The 17,251-nt window shown below is 45.3% G+C and overlaps 1 protein-coding gene across 3 annotated transcripts; it reads right to left on the bottom strand.

Annotated features, from left to right (window-relative positions):
* Positions 1–5,765: 5,765 nt before the first annotated feature.
* On the bottom strand, positions 5,766–16,302 carry STARD4 (StAR related lipid transfer domain containing 4). 3 transcript variants are annotated; one of them, XM_065860936.2, is made up of 6 exons: positions 16,175–16,302; positions 15,829–15,944; positions 13,985–14,034; positions 10,445–10,571; positions 9,171–9,285; positions 5,766–8,682 (listed from the first exon to the last, which is right to left on the bottom strand). In XM_065860936.2, the coding sequence occupies exons 2-6, from the start codon at positions 15,931–15,933 to the stop codon at positions 8,441–8,443; spliced, it is 639 nt and encodes a 212-aa protein (XP_065717008.1). In that variant the 5' UTR covers positions 15,934–15,944; positions 16,175–16,302; the 3' UTR covers positions 5,766–8,440. The 3 variants fall into 3 exon arrangements, with proteins under 3 accessions (XP_065717008.1, XP_065717009.1, XP_065717010.1); XM_065860937.2 differs by having other exon boundaries at positions 16,095–16,182; XM_065860938.2 differs by lacking the exon at positions 16,175–16,302 and having other exon boundaries at positions 10,445–10,588; positions 15,829–15,866.
* Positions 16,303–17,251: the final 949 nt, after the last annotated feature.

Consider the following 17,251-nt stretch of genomic DNA (forward strand, 5'->3'; position numbering starts at 1 on the left):
AGCATTATCCCTTCAATGGAATAAATGTAAGTAAATGCTCAAATGTTTCCATGACCAAGGCCTGAATTTCTTGCAGTACCATATATTTGATGGTTGAATTGAGGTAAATCTGTTAACTTTTCTTTCCATGTCTCTGTTTTTTCCTTTACCTATCCTACCAGCTGAGCAGGTGAGGCTGGCATGCAGAGACCTGGCCTGTGGCAGGCAGGGTGGCTGTGCCCAGTGCCCAGCAGATGAGACTGGGCCTGGCCATGGGTGGCTGCAGGGACTGGCACATGGGGCAAGACCCTCTCCCTGCACTCCAACAAATCTGCCTGAGAACATGGAGGTGTAGATCAAAAGGACTTTTTTTGGGGGGAGCAGTCACAAGGGCAGCAGACCCTTGCTGACTACCACAAGGATCCTTCCCACTGCATAAGCCACATTGTTGTAGGTCTTCTCACACAGCACGTGCAACAGGAGGTGGTAGAGGAGCTTGGCATCACAGCAGGAGGCGTAGAGCACTGCAGCAGCCAGAGTGAAAAGGACAGCCAGCTCCAGGATGACAAAGAGCGTGCAGAGCATGCTGTGGGGCAGAAGAGGCATGGGAGGCAGGGCAAGGTGGAGGCCTCCCAGGCCTGTCCAGATATGGGATGGAGGGGCCCCTTCTAGGAGCCCCACAGGCCTCCTCCCCAGCCGCTTCTCACTGCTCCCTCGGGCAGGCTGGGACATGAGACTCCACAAGCCTGGGAAAACACCCTGGCCCAGGGAAAACTGACGCTGAGTACTCCTCAGCTGCAAAGCCCACAGCCAGCCAGCAGCCTGACAGCAGCCTGGCTTGTGAGCCCCACCTGTTGGAGCGGGCATCCAGCCCATCAGCCCAGCCACTGCCCAGGAGTGGGCCCCAGGACACAGACCCAGTGGGGACACTCTCTGCAGCCAGTAAATGAAGCTGTGTCTCCTCACCAGAAAGTCCCTCTCCTGCAGGTCAACACAGAGCGAGGACACTCGTCAAGCACTGCTGCATGGTCAGGACAGCTGGAGTTACACAGTGCCCCACCCTTCGACTTGTGCAGGAGCATAGCCCGTGGTGGCTGTGACCTCCATGGACCCCTCTCCCCAGGGAGACCCACGCTGGCCAGGGGGCAGGGGTTGGCACACGCTCTCCCGCTTACCAGCTGTTCTTCCACCAGCTCTGGCAGTGCAGACTGCGGTATCTCGGCCTCCTTCTTCCTCTGCAGCTGGCTGGGGGCAACAGGGCTTGGTTGGATGACTTAGAGACCTCCCTGGCCATGCAGAGCCTCTCCTTCCAAACATACACCACCTCAGGCAGGGATTGGGCTCCCCTCTCACACCCCCACTCCATTGCCTGGCAACAGCATTGGCAGCCCCATCCCTGCAGGTGCTGCAGAGACACCCTGGAGACCCGCAGGGGACGAGGGACCCAAGTCACCAGGCCTCTTCCTCCTCCAGCTCCTCTTCAAGATTCCTTATTTCCCAACGCAGCACCTGGGAGCCAGAAGGGTTGCGAGTGCCTGAGCCCGCTGCAACGCCCCGCCAGCCCCCACAACCCAGGGTCTGTTTTTCCCCAGCCCTTTCAGCGTTAACTCAGTCTTCTGAATAGTCTGGTGCAGCAAGACCACGGTCTTGGCATAGCGCCTTTCCACCTGCTAAACAACAGATGCATCATGTGGGTGGCTGGGCTGGGACCTGGACACCCCCGGTCCTCTCCTGCTCCAGGGCTGTGCCCACTCAGGCCTCCTTCTCCCCTCTACCTGCTGCATCTCTTCCACCCCTCTCACGCCTGCCTCCCGACGTGCTGCCTCACACTGCTCCTGCGGGAGAGGAGAGTGTGAGGAGCAGCCATCAATCAGGGCACGGGGACACCCCCACAAGTGCGCTCCCCTCACCATTATCCCCTCCCAGCTCCCTTCAGGCACCACCTTTGCCCTTGCATCCCCTTCCCTTCCCAGCCCTGCAGCCACTGTGGGCAGACAGAGGTACCCCCATGCCCAACTCGGGACACAGTCCATGTCTGCACATGGTCCTGAGCAACTCACTCTAGGTGAGCCTGCTTGAGCAGGGGCACAAGATGAGACAACATCATCTCCAGAGGCCACTTCCAAGCTCAATCAGTCTATGATTCTGGGAACTCACCTCGCACTTGGCCAGCAGATCCTCCAGCTGCTGGAGCTCCTGGCGGTGCTTCCCAAAACACAGCCCCACGACAGAGTTCTGTGAAGAGGAGCCACATGGAGTCACTGAGCCCCTGACACAGTCTGAGCCACTGCAGCTGGGGGAACATGGGCAGAGGAGGGGACACTGACCTCCTTGCTCAGCAGCCCTGTGCTTTCCTTCAGCTCATCCTCCTTCTTTGCCTGCCTGGGGAAAGGAGGGGTCAGGGCCTCAAGTCTTGCAGCCCCAGCCCGCAGAGACGAGAGGACAGCTCCACACCTGCCAGACACTGCAGCATCCCCCTTTGCCTTTGGGTCTCAGCAGAAGACTGAGACAGGCACTCCCGGAACATGCAGAGGTCTTCCTCCAGCATGTCCATCTCCATGCCCTCACTTGTGCATTCGGACACTGCAAGGAGTGAGTGGCACGGCCCTGGACACTGTGGGACACAGACACAGGTGGGGACACTTCCCAAGTGCAGGCACAGCCGTGTTCTCTCACGCACAGGACACGGCCATGCATGGGCACAACATTTTTGTTCTTTAGATTGACCTCTTCAAAATCATGCATCAAACAACAGTGTGGAAACTCGTGTTACAGCATAACATTACACTGCTTTTATTGACAGCTTCAGACAAACAAGAAAACAGAACACAAGAAAGATCTGACCAGTCTATAACCTGACAGAACTACTCAGATGGACTGTCCATAAGTTAGAATAGCTGGGGAGTTAAAGAAAACCATCCTGCCTCATAACTAACAAAAATCTCCATTTTTTCTGATGGCTGGTGCAGTCTGCTTCTTTATAAAGCCCTGGGGTTCTGTAGTTCTGATGTCCTTCTGAGCAGTTAAAATACCTTTTTCCTTGCACATGTTGTGCATGTGCAAGTAATTTTTTGTCTAAAATATCCAAGGATGCAGATGGTTTGTGAAATGATTCAATAGTTTTTGTGCATTGTGAATTCTCTATGCTTTTGTTTGATATTAAAAAAAAAAAAAAAAAAGTCATGTATGAAAGGCCTCTTCCCTCTCCCTCACTTTTTTTTTTTCATTCTCATGCTTCCATTTCATCAGGCAAGAGGTGTGGAGCAGATAGAATGTGTGGGAGGCATCAGGTTTTCTCATTTATCTTCCAGAAATGCTCAGTTTCCATGGCAGGGGCTGGGAGACACACACGCAGAACAGAAAGATGTTTTGCCCATGGAGACCGTATACAAAACTTGGTTCTTCATCTTGCTTGCTGTTTTGCACCAGGAAGTGTTGGTTCCTTATGATGCCAGTAAAAAGCCAATCAGCTTCTGTAAAGTATCACTTAAAGTACTATTAATTAGAGCTAACATAATAAAGAAGAAAAGTAGTGCAGATAATTTTGCACCTCTTCAAATATGGGAACCCTGAGCTGTGAGGCATCAAACAGGTCTTGGGCACAGCATATTGTGCAGGTAACACCCACGGAAGGGTTACCCTATTTTTTGTTATTCAAGCTATTACAGGATTTTCTTAAAAAAAAAAAGAAAAATCCTATAATTCACCAAACTACTTATTTCTACTGTCAAGCAGGAACGATGTCCACATGAGAATGTCTTGCTGCTCTGTCAGACAGAGGGAAGGCCAGGCAGGTTGTCTAATGGCTGGTACCACATGGCACCTGCTGGTGGGCTTCTGTGCTGTCATGACCTGGATGAGTTCATCCTGCAGCCAGGGAACACACACAGCGCAGCAAAGGCCTGACCCAAATCTGGTTAGCACTGTGTGGATCACTATTTCCTCAATGTACAATGGGTTCCTGGTGAAGATTACTACACCTGCCGGTCTTGGGAAACTTTCAGCATCTTACACACATAGGCTGTGTTTCTGTACAGATGTTCATGTTTTATTTGTATCTTTTAAATTAGCACGATTGGTGCTAAGGAGACCATGAAATTCAGCAGAGATGGCTGTGCACACAGGGGTTCCATGGTTGTATGCATAAGAGATGGTGGTTTGTAGGGACATTACTCATGTTTCAGTGAACAGGCATGCTGCAATTTCTTTCTTCCTTCAAATTGTGAGGAGCTCAAAACCCTGTTAGGTATACAGACAAGGAAACGTCATGTGGTACCCCAAAAACCAAAGTGTTCATGTTTGCAACTGCTCAGATGAAGGCCCTTGGGCATTGCTCTGCATCCCCAGTGAGCTTCGGAGCTTGAGTTGGTATGACCAACATGCTGGCACTAATGCTGTCTAATTGGAACCCCAATTAAAGGCAGTACTCAGACTGACACACTGAGGAAGTCAATGAATCTTACTTGGTATACAAATTTGCTCTCCAGGGTCACGACCTGCCTCAGAGCTGGGTCTGTGCTGGCGGGCAGGTGAGCAGGCCCAGGTACAGGGCTCAGAAATGTTCTCTATCAGGGATCACAGGGAACAGCCAAACCTGAGCGAGGTCAGTTTCTGGTTACACTTTGGGCAGTAACTGATCTTCTAATAGCTCCATCTTTGTTGCCTGTATCAAAGAAACCTTTCCGAGGATCATCAGGTAGCCATAATGGCTTGAGTTACTGAAAGAGAAATTTTAAAGAATATCATGGAAGAGACAGTTCTGGATAAGGCATTGCGATATGGGGCACCTTCACCCAAATATGGCATCTCTTATTGTGTGGGTCAGCTGTGAAACCTGCACAGATATCTCTTGTCATGTGCTGTTATAATCTGTGTCTGTTTTCTCCCTTCTAGCAGCACAATCCTGAGAAAGGTTAATCCAAAAATAACCAGTTCCTTCCCGTACTGTAAACCTGAGTCACCAGTACAGCTCAGTGAGAACTTGAAAAGGAAGAATGTATTACAAAGTTTAAATTGTGGTTTAGGACTCCAGCATATATTCTTTCCTAGAGAACACTTAATCTTCTGCATAGATTTATTATCTCTCTCATCTTCATGTTCTCTTTCACCAGGAAACAGGTTTAAACATCACTATTTTTTTAACAATTATATCCTTAATAACTTTCCAAGGATCCAAAGTGGCCTCTGTGCCTATTCCTACCCCACTTTGCAGAGAGTGACACGATACATGCCCTACAAGAGTGTGCTGTATCTCAGAAGTCACAGGTCTTTCCTCAGGACCAGAAGAGAGCTTCACCTCTTTACTCAGAACTCGAACGCTGTAGAACTCGCCTGCCTTTATGCGGACTTAGTAAGGGAAACATGGAAAGGTTCTACATAAGATAGAGCCATTTTCTTCCTTGGTGTCTGTAGGTGCTAATTAAATAAGGTCAAAATACATGTTGCAGCATCTGTCATAACCCCAATGTACATCTATATGCCTTCTGTGAGGTGCTACATGTTAATGTGTTTTGGATTAACTTGATGGTTAATAAACCATTTCTTAAACATAGAATTATAGAACAGTTTGGGTTGGAAAGGACCTTCAAAGTTACCTAGTCCAAAACCTCTGCAATGAGCAGGGACATCTTCAACTAGATCAGGTTGCTCAGAGCCCTGGCCAGCCTGGTCATGCTAACAGGTAAGTCATACTAAGACAAAATAATTAAGTTCTTCCACAGCAATAATGGGGTCATTACAAAAAGATATATATATATTTTTAGAATTTAAGCTTTGAGAAAATCCTATTTGTACAGTTTTCAAGATATTTTAATTTTGTAGAAATCCACGTTGTACATCTTACTCAGCCTAAGTAATGCTTCTAAGTAAAGGCAGGCTTTTTGGCTTTCAAATTTAAGAAGATGAACTTGTAACATTAGAGATCACCATGCAGCTGAAGACAAACTACATCATCAGACTTAACTCTCCAAAAAGTAAATGAATGCTACATGCACCTACACAGGTGTGGGAAAAGCTACATCATGAGTCTTTGAATCAACGATTTATTCTGCAATTGCATTTGAAATATAAATACAATCTCTTTACTACTGAACACAGTCAGATAAAACTACAGTTTAGATAGACTGATTTTGATTTTCTGAACATAGGCACAACTTGACTAGTTTCACTAGAATTATGGCTACTTTTACAGCAATGACCTTCTTAGGTTGAACCACCAGCTCACACCATCAAATCAGTTCCTGTTATTTGTAATTACTGAGGAATTATACACTCTTTTAATGTTTTCTAAATTCATCATATTTCATGTTTATAAATTGACCAAATCTGAGATCAGGGCTTGTGCCATTCCTAGAGTATCTATCTTGAAGTACTGGTCCACCTCCCAGCAGGCTGTGGTAGAGTACCCCAAACTGAAGTTAGCCCAATCTCTGTCTTCTCCATACGTAAAATAAGTAGCACAACCACAGGAAAGGTTTAATGTTGGAGGTCTTAGATTAGGAACAGAAGCCAAACATGAAAATCGTCTTATCTTTAGCCACCTTTCCCATCCACACACAGAGCAACTAGTTAAAGTGCCATAGACCGTCACATTGCCTTCATCCCTAAAAAATTCTTTTTAGAAAATACTAGTAATATAAAAATAATTTTGATTTGTCTATATACACCAAAAAAAAAAAAAAAAAAAAGGAAAAAGCATGTCAGCTGACACAAATTCCTTAATGTCCTTGGTGGTGAAAAATCACCTTGTCAACTTCCAGTCCAGCAAGAAAAAAAAAGGAAGATAGAAAAGATGGGAAGAGTAACCAAGGAGTTTAAAGGGTACTGTAGAATACACAAAATGTAATAGGAAGTTGACGTTCTGTGCCTATGAAGACACCAAAGGCTGTTTGATGTCATTGTTTTAAACCATCTCAAACAGTACTACATGCCTTCATACATGAAGCATGTGGGAAGACTCCTCTCTATATTTGGTGTCACGTTTTTTCTACTTCTTTGCTTGAGCAATGAGAAATAAAAGTCCTCACTGTTCAGAGTTCAGCTACAGTGGCCAGTGTCATAAAAAGCCAATACTTCAGGGGAACAATTTTAATTTGATTTTTTTTTTCCTGAGATTTCATTATCAGTCCTTGGATTGTATGTATACAACTGGGCTCAAAATATTTAGGGCACCAAGGTACCTCCCCAAACTACTACTCAGCTAAACTTGCCCTTACTAGCACAGGTAAAGAACACAGATAATTACAAGCTCACTTGAGCAAATGACACATACCGTCATTCAAAGCTTAAAGTCAGGTTTTAAAGAGAATTCAGATCCCTAGCAGCACAGACAGTAATCATTTGAAAGCCCCTGCCTGCATCACTGGGTGGTTAAATTCCCTTAAAAACCTGACCCTCCATCCTGCAGCAGATCTGACCAATTCTGCAGCTTGAGCTTTGGCCTCTTGTTGCTAATATTTTACGATGATAATTTTATTTACTGAAAAGATCAGTCTAGGGATATTACACTCCAGTGTGCTATGCCAGCATGCTAGCAGTTACTGTGGCTACACCAATGCCTACACCTAAAGCAAGTTAGTGATCCTTTCTGTTGCTTCAGTAATTCCAGGATTTTCAGCTAAGGAAGACAAAAACAAACAAACAAAAACCACCACACACAATTACAAGCAAATTTAAGTAAAAAAATACTTTTTAAGTGCAGAGTATCACAAAAGATCCACTGGAATTTTGCTATTTTGACAACTGTGTGATGAAAAAAAAGCTTGCTAAAAACTATGGAAAGACACTTGATGACTTAAATGAACTTTGGATCAGCTGTAAGGGCATTTCTTCATCTATGCACTGAGACTGCTATATACAACAGTTAGTTAAGTTACAGTTACAACACTGAAGAAATGCCAATAATGAATACTTACATTTGCTAACAAGAGCGAATAGCTTTCTTATGAATAGTATCATTTAACAACTTAGCTATGTAATATCCCCAAGAAAAATCAAAGCAATTTTTCACAACAAATTACAGATGCACTTGTACAAACTAAATAAATTAAAAAAATATAAAAAGACATATATTACAAAATTACATCTTCAATGAGATGCTGCCTGTATAGTGACCTGCAATAGCAAAATCCTGCTCTTACTACTGCTCATGAGAGCTAAATTTATGCTGCATTTTTCAAGCCCATACATGCATCTTGTGTTTTCTACCTAGGAAGCCAGGGGTTTAGAGATTCGGACTACTCCTCACACAGCTGCAAAGTGCTGAGCAGGAAATGGAATCCTGTGCAATGAATTAGGAATGTATGCTAAGTATCACATCAAAAAGTACTTGGTAAATTTTTTTGGATCCCTCAACATAAAGGTTCAGGCATCATTCAGGAACAATGTTACTCACCTCTTAACTCAGCAGCTAACCTATGCTAAGCTAAACAATAGAATCCGATTGCAAGAAACACATGGGCTTCTAAGTCACAGTTGGTTTATGTTTCAGTGCCTTTTTGAGGTCAGAGTAGAAACTGGTCAGGGTACTAGACATGGCAGTGTCTACTGCAGATTGTGGTAGCAACCCTCGCAGTTCAGTCTGAATGTAGCCTGTTAAAAGACTGTGGCTGGGATAGTCCTTCAGAGGGACACAGAACCAGCCGCAAGGGTGGTTGAATCCACGGACACAGTTAGGTCTCACTTCTCCATAGTCTAGGCTTATACCTATCAAGGAGAACAAACAACAAAAAAAGGAAATTAATTTGAGACAGTTAAAAATAAAGATACAGTAATTTTAAAATGTACAAGTTTCTGCTTGGAGAATTTGGTAGAAGTGACAGACACACTTAAAGTTTCTGGGTACTTTCATGCATGGAAGTTGTCCACTTTTCATCCAGTCTCCACAACAGACAGAAATTCTGCCATTAAAAAGACTTCCCTCGCATTTACTAGTAAGTTTATCAAGTTGTTACTCCAGCCACTTTGCTGTATGAGTCAGAGTACTCATCACACAGGGATGGCTCATGGGTAAACCAGTAACTTGTATACTTCTTTAAATGTGTAAAATGTTAAAATACCTTGGAAATACTTGTCGGAGACCATCTCACACTATTTTTGAACACTTACTGCAGAACTAAACTTAATTTGAATCAAAGCATAAGCCAAGCAGCTGTTGCAAAATAAGAATTAAGCAGAGATAAGTGGTGCCTTACCACATGTTAGAAGACCGTCTTCATAGCTTGTAGTGTAAGAGAAATCCACAAACTCCCTTGGTGCTATGATGTTCCAGAGCTGACCAGCAGTGGTGTAGCGCATCACACAGCAGTTCTTGTTGAGTGACAGAATAAGGACAGTAAGAAAACAAAAATATCTTAGTAGACAGCTAGCCTTTTCCACAAAGGTTGCAGCCTCTGTGAACTACACTGTGCAAACAACTTCAGTGAGGTCTAAATGGCTGTGTCACTTTCAGTTTAAATGCTAGAAGTTTGTAAGGATTTGTGGTCTGCAACTGAGAGCTGCAGGGGCAGAGAATATCTGGCACCTCTAAGCCATACTGACTAAAACTAGAGACCTGCGTCATACCTGGGAACCAAAAGCCATGTGGCTTTTGTGTGACTTAATCACTGCTTAGGAACTCTGAAAGAACCATGAACAAATTGCAAGAAGCCTCTCCTGGTACTAAGATGCTCCGTCAAGTACTTTTAAGCCACCACGTGAATAATAAAACAGAACGCAAACAATACTTCAAAAAAGGCTTTCCTAGAAGACAACACAGTTTGAACAAACTTTAGGGAATAACTAAGATAAATGCCTTGCCATATAAATCTTCATTAAGGGACAGGGAAAAAGACAATCCACGTTAAGGACAGATGTCCACTGGGTTTTGAAGTCATAATGAATGTCCCCAGTAACCAAAGGAAGGCTACAAGCTCTTCTGCAATCAACTTCAAGTCTACCTTTCTTTAGCAAGTCCTGCCCCTCATGTATGAATTATTTTGGCTTCCAGCACAAAACTTTGCCACACAGTGAAGTCAGCCCTTCAGGAAGATGGAGAGGTTGTAACTTCTGTATGTGTGGATCATTAATACCCACAATTTTGTTTGTTGTGGAATGGAAGCAAGCAAGCTGCATGAAAAGGCTCTGGCATGCCAAATACCACACTGTAGCGCTCTATATATGCAAATATATATGTAAATTTTATCAGAGGCTACCAGAGCTCCTAGGTCTGAGAGAAATGGGACCAACCAAGTTTCACCCCTTTATTTTTAGCATGGATGGAAAGTTGAACTTCAAACTTCAGAATAGGATTGTGTATCCAGAAAGCCTCGTTTGAAGTCGCCCACCACATGTATGGACAATATCCCATGTGCATGCAGAAAACAGGCAGAAAAATGTTAGTATTTGTTGGAACTACTGTTCTGCTGTGCTGTTAAAGCCATGTATGTATATATACACATTTCCCTTAAGAATCTAAAAAAGTCTTCACCTCTTCAAATGTTTCTATGATGTCCATAGTAGTCATCAAGCTGTCCCAGTCCAGCCTATAAGGTCCAGGGCGAATATGATCCACTATTCTGTTAGTAACGTCTTCCACCACTCCTTGAGCTTTGTAGCTAGAAAAACACGTTTCCTTTTAAAATTAAAAAAATATTTTAAAATATTCCATTAATTTGCAACAGCACACATACTGTAATACCTTGGTACCTGGAATTATGGTCAGTGGACAATTGTATCAGAAAAATAGTACAGAAAAAGACTTAGGGGTGCACCTGTCCTTCTCTGTAAAAGATGTTCTGCTGAGAAACTTTGTCCTTATGCTACAATCAATGTTTAGTAAATGGCAAACTCCTTCCTCAGAAAAAAAAATCATAATGTTTATTTCTCTAACAACTTGCTATTTTGCGCTTCTTGCTGAGTGTGCAAGGGAGTCCACCAAGGACAAGCTATTAATGAAAGCAAAAATAAAGGAAAGTAGCAATACAATCACACAGAATCACAGAATGGCTGGGGTTGGAAGGGACCTCTGGAGATCACCTAGTCCAACCCACCTGCTAAAGCAGGTTCACCCAGAGTAAATTGCACAGGAATGAGTCCAGCTGTCTTTTGAATGTCTCCAGAGATGGAGACTCCACAACCTCTCTGGGCAGCCTGTTCCAGTGCTCTGACACCTGCAAAGTAAAGAAGTTTCTCCTCATATTCAGATGGAACCTCCTGTGCTTCAGATTGTGCCCATTGCCCCTCATCCTATTGTTGGGCAACAATGAAAGGAGTTTGGTCCCATCCTCTTGACACTCACCCTTGAGATATTTATAAGCATTGATAAGATCGCCCCTCCGCCTTCTTCAGGCTGAACACAGAATCACAGAATGTCCTGAGTTGGAAAGGACCCACGAGGATCACCAAGTCCAATTCCTGTCCCGGCATATGACAACCCCACAGTTCACACCATGTGTCTGAGGGCATTGTCCAGTTTCTTCTTGAATATTGCCAGGCTTGGAGTCATGACACCTCCCTGGGGAGTCTGTTCCAGTGCTCCACCACCCTCTGTGTGAAGCACCTTCTCCTAATGTCCAAATTAAACCTCCCCTGGCACATCCTCCTGCCATTTCCTCAGTTTCTGTCATTGGTCACCAGAGAGAAGAGTTCAATGCCTGCCCCTCCTCTTCCCTTTATGAGGAAGCTGTGGACCATGATGAGGTTGCCCCGCAGTCTCCTCCAGGCTGAGTAAACCAAGTGACTTCAGCCACTCCTCATATGACTTTCCCTCCAAACCCTTCACCAGCTTTGCAGCCCTCTTCTGGACACTCTCCAGTAGCTTTATATCCTTTTTATCCTGTGTTGCCCAGACCTGCACACAGTGCTCCAGGTGAGGCCGCACCAGTGCAGAGCAGAGTGGGACCATCAACTCCCTCGCCCAGCTGGCAATGCTGTGCTGAATGCACCCAGGACATGGGTGGCCCTCTTGGCTGCCAGGGCACACTGTTGGCTCCTGTTCAATTTGACGTTGACCAGAACCCCCAGATCCCTCTCCACAGAGCTGCTTTCCAGCATCTTGTCCCACAGTCTGTATGTAGAGCCAGGGTTGCCGTGTCCGAGGTGTAAAATCCGGCACTGGCACTTGTTGAACTTCATGTGGTTGGTGATTGCCCAGTTCTCCAATTTGTTCAGATCCCTTTGTACGGCCTCTCTTCCCTTGAGAGTGTTGACAGGCTCTCCCAATTTGTGTCATCCGTGAACTTACCAAGCAATCCCTCAAGTCCAAAACATTTACAAAGACATTGATGAGTGCTGGCCCTAAGTGCTGGCCCTGTGGAACCTGCTAGTGACTGATCCTCAGCCTGAGAGAACCCCATTTACTAGAACCTTTTGAGCTTGGCCCTTCAGCCAGTTGCTCACCAACTGCACTGTGTGTTTACCCAGCTGTGTGCTGCACATCTCGTCCAGGAGGATACTGCGAGAGACAGTATCAAAGGCTTTACTTAAATTCAAAAATATCAACAGGCTTCCCTTGGCCAACTAAGTAGGTAACCTTGTGGTAGAAAGAAATTAAGTTTGTTAAACAGGACTTTCGCCTCATGAACCTGTGCTGGCTGGTACCAATGACTACGTTGTGATTCAGGTATTTTTCAGCAACTCCCAGAACAATCTTCTCCATGATTTTGCCAGAAAGAGAAGCGAGGCAACAGGCCCACCTCTCTCAGTCTCTCCTTGTAAGAAAGATGGTACAGACCCCTAATCATCCTTGTAGCCCTCCACTGGACTTCCTCCAGTAATTTCTTGTCCTTCTTAAACTGAGGAGCCCAGAGTTGGACACATATTGGGAAAAACATTTCTCATAGAGTAGAAATAACAGTAGTAGAACCAAGCTAATGAGAAACTATATTAGGCTGTGGTGGCATATAACAGTACCAACTAAAATAACTTGGTATAAGACATTACAGGACATTCATTATGAGAAATTTTTAGTAGGCACCAGAGACCTTGTTTACCGCAGTTACTGGGCTTCTGGATCCTGAAGGGGAGTAATCCATCAGGACTATTATTTTCAAAATACTTCTTATTCATCAAGCTGTTCTTAATAGTAGGTAACTAGTCAAGCAACAGATTGATCTATTCACTTGTGCAGTTTACCCATATTGATTCATAATTACCTAGCTGGAACCAATCACAACTCTATACTTAGAACTGGGACCATGTGAACATGCCAGTGGCTTCTCGGTGGGTGTCCGGAAAGTTCTTCAATACATCCTTTATTCCACCAGGTGTATATAAAATCCTGGAGCCTCCATCTGCACGAAGGAGCCACTGCCCTCTTGGCAGTGGTTCGAGTTACACAATCGGTTGATGCCAGCATGCCAATGGTCCTGCAAAGAGTCAGAAGACTCTTGGTGTCTGCAGTCATCAGCTATTGCAGATTTAACAGGACTTAAATTCCAGAGAGCATACCAGTCTTTAAGTTACTTTCAAACACTGCCTTTTCACATGACATTTTGTTTCTTCAGAGTGCTGTCTTCTAGTAACTATTTTTCTACCTAAACCTACAAATATCAACAGAACCCAGTTACAGAAATTCACAAAGGAAGGGCCTTTATGTCACACATCTTTCCCAAAACTACACACTTGACATTTTACTCTATTGCAGTTGCATAGTCATTGTAACAGTCCACACACTGGCTGGGCTGTCACCCAATAATACTTTGGACCTACTGAACCTAGACTCAATTCTGTTGTTTGCAGACCATCTTTCTAAAAGGTGTGGATACATGTTGTTGTCCACTTCAGCCAATGGGAGTTTTGTGGTGTGTTACACAGTTTTCATTGTTTGTTGCTCTAGACACCATGCAATGCTAAAACATCAAAGTATAACACTAAAAAGAAATGGTACTGACACATTAGACAATCCACTTTGCTTCCCCTCCTGAGAATTTGAGTAGCTGAGGGCTGTAGAATCCACAACCTTCATTTCTAAATTCTACAAAACATCTGTGGAACCTTAAAAATATATACGCTCTCCAGGCAAACTTACAGGTATCCGCTGAATTCCTCTGATGGTTTATGCCACACAGTTGCATCTTTCTGAAAGAAAATGGAAGATACGATGTTCATTATCACTTAAATACAATTGCAAGATGTCCAGAAAATGCTTCAGTTTTTCTGAAGAAAAGCAAATGACTTTATCTTTAAATATGGTTCACCCCAAAGTGCTCATTGACCTGGGTACTTTTGTACACTTTTCTGAAAAACAGAAGCAGACCTTTCAGACATCTTTTACTCTTAATTGCCTATTCTTTAAAAATACAAATCAGTCAGTTGCCCTTCTCAGTTTCAAATGATAGTAGTCTATGCAGACCTAGTGCTTGACAGGCCAAGACAGTTTACTCTGAAAACATATAGAATCTAATGGAACCACATTACTAGGTAAAGCCTTTCAATTAAAAGGCCACTGGAAAGCCGTTATCTGGACACTATTCAGACAGGAAGACCACACAACTTCTGTTTGCACTCCTGTAACACATGACCAAGCAGATGTGTGAAGGAGGTGATGACAGTGGCAGACATGAAAGTTGCCCTTCTCTCCTAGATGCCTGACTAGGAGTGTCTTGCAAGCAGTAGTCTATTCATTTTAAAGTTAGCCAGAGGAAATAAAGAAACATTGTCTTCTGATTTTTATCTAACCACAAAATGGAACCTCTGTGCATAATCTCTGAATTTTGGTGTTAAAGAGGGTACTATATAGCGCCTTTTTATTTGCAATCATGATTACATAAGTACGAAGAACCAAATGTCCTAAAGAACAGTGGCGTAAGTACTACATCCAGAAATGTTTAAGATATCTAGGGGCAAATGATCTGAAACAGTGAGGCTCAGTAACTTCCTAAAGGAAAACAATCTTATAGGTATAAGACTTAGCATTTAGCACAGCAGAGGTGGTGCAGGTGTTTTGCAACAGTGAAAACCTTGGATACTCTGTTTCTACTTCCCTAGACAATTAATTTGTTAATTTCGCAAATAATCAAGGTACATTTGGAACACCTGATCCTCTCTTACCAATGTCTGATCACAAAGGAAAAAAATGCAATAAAAAAAAAATAGAAGACCCACCCAAACTATTGTAATAAAAGTATAAAGCCAGAAATTTACCACATAGTCCTACCATGTTGCTACACTGAGATACCAAAATACATTTCCACCTCCAGTGCAGAACAGGACTAAAAAGTATTCACCCAGCCTACAGCTGATGCACCAGCAAAGTCTATTTAGCTTGATGAAGCAGGACTCAGAAAAGCCAAGCAGCTCAAAGCAAGGGTATGGCAAACTGCTTGGAGAAAGGAGGAAGTGCATTCCCTTTCATAGAAGGGAACTTAAGATAACGTGGGGGCTCTGAAGCAAAGGAAACATGTAGCAATATAAGAGAAAAGAATTGAGAATGATCTCAGTTTCTAAGAGGAAGTAATTTGGAAACTTAAGCATGACAAGTTCAAGCTTTATAGGTAAAAGAGATTTCAGGTGCCAGCAGAGCGTACTAGCAAGCTGTGGCTGGTTTGTTGAAAGTACAAGCAATCATCTTGTAATACTGCTAGTGCTAACAGTATTTCACATTTTAAGAAAAACCTATAGTCCTACACTGCCAGGATTCTCCTGTGAGGTACGTCCCTGAAAAAGGGTATCACGGATGACAAAGTATATCTGCAGACAGGAAAATCACACTCTGTCATGTAAAGAGGAGGTTGGCTTCACAGGGCATCTCATATGAAAGTCCTGCAATAATTTGCCAAATGTTTGACACCAGTGTTGAACAGCATAAGAAGCTCTTTTCCCCCTCGAGAGAACAAATTGGGTTGCAGGCACGAAGCCACCCGGACCACTCACGGTTTTCTTCACCACCCGCCACTCATTGTCTCCGATGCTGTGGTACTGAATCAGAGTGTTCCGCAGTTTCGTAGCCAGCGGTGCTGAATTTGGCAGGAGATCCATTTGCTTTCCTCCTGCGTTAAGGTTACACAGACACAGGCATCAGAAGCAGACAAAACATGAGGGACGTCAGCGACAGTGCGACTCAAATCCACGCGCTGGGAACACAGAAAGGAGAAATTGCCCCCATCCCTACCCCCCAGCCCCTCCCCGAACACACGCACATTGCCCGGCTCGGTCCGGGTGACAGCGGGCGGCTGTCGGGACCTCGGCTCCGGCTCCGGCCCCAGCTCCCCGGGCTCACCTGCGGCCTTCACCCTCCGCCACCTCCGGCTCCCCCGCAGGCGGCACTGCCGGCAGCGCTGCGCAACACCCGACGCCGGCAGCCAATGAGAGCGCTGCCGTCTTCCCGGCACAACCAATGGCGGCGCGATCCGCCGAGGGTGGTGGAGGTGGCTCGTCGCCTGCTCCTATCACGCGACCTCTCGACATGCCACCGGCGCGTCGTCAGCACCCGGAGGAAAGACGGCGCGCGGCGCTCTGATTGGGTGGACGGAGTGGCGTGATGGGAGGGGGCGGGGATAAGCGCCGCGGGCGGCCGTCGAGCGCTCACCGGCAGCGCGGCGCGGGCGGGTGGGGGCGCGGCGTCCGGGGGGCCGCCTCCGCTGGGCCGCCTCAGCTGCCTCTGTCGCTTCGCCGCAGCGGAGCGTGGCCGTGCGGCTCGGGCAGCGGGGCGGACCGCGGGGGTCCCATCTGCTGTGCTGGTAGCGCCGGGCCAGGCCCGGTCGTCTGGGGTGACACCATCATTGTGCTTGGGAGTAGGCTGAGCCTCAGTCCCCGGGCTGGGTGTGCTCGTGTTCTCACGTGTGACCTGTTACTGTCACTTTGTACAGGCTTTCTTACCACGGCTGTATAAAGGTTTACACGGGGTTGCAGCTTCACGTTTTAAGTGCCGTGTGGTTTTGGTGTTGAGCTGAGGCCTGTCCTGCAAGTGCTGATGGAGTCAGGGGCAGTGAAGAGCTGCCCTGGGTTGGTGCTGCTGGAGTGCTGTTAGCTATCACTTGCCACAGTGTCTGAAACTGAAAAAATAAATGTTTGTCCAACCATGAAGGGCTTAAGATGGTGCAGATCACAGGCAAGTGACACACTGTGGTGAGAAAGGCTGAGATACTGCTTTCAGTCAGCAGTTCTTGCAATGTGATGGAGCAGGCTTTTGAGGAAGTGCTGGAGTGTTGCTTTGGTCTGTAAAGCAGCAAGCAGACCAGATTCTTCTCAGGAATAAGGCAGCACCTGTGGTCAGCCCACCGCTGAAGCCAGCTTCAAAATATGTTTAACTCCTTGTTTCTGCAGAACTGCACTGTTCACTGGGCTTCACCCAATT

This window comes from Patagioenas fasciata, chromosome Z, assembly GCF_037038585.1.
Source record: "Patagioenas fasciata isolate bPatFas1 chromosome Z, bPatFas1.hap1, whole genome shotgun sequence".
In the NCBI taxonomy this organism is placed as follows: Eukaryota; Metazoa; Chordata; class Aves; order Columbiformes; family Columbidae; genus Patagioenas; species Patagioenas fasciata.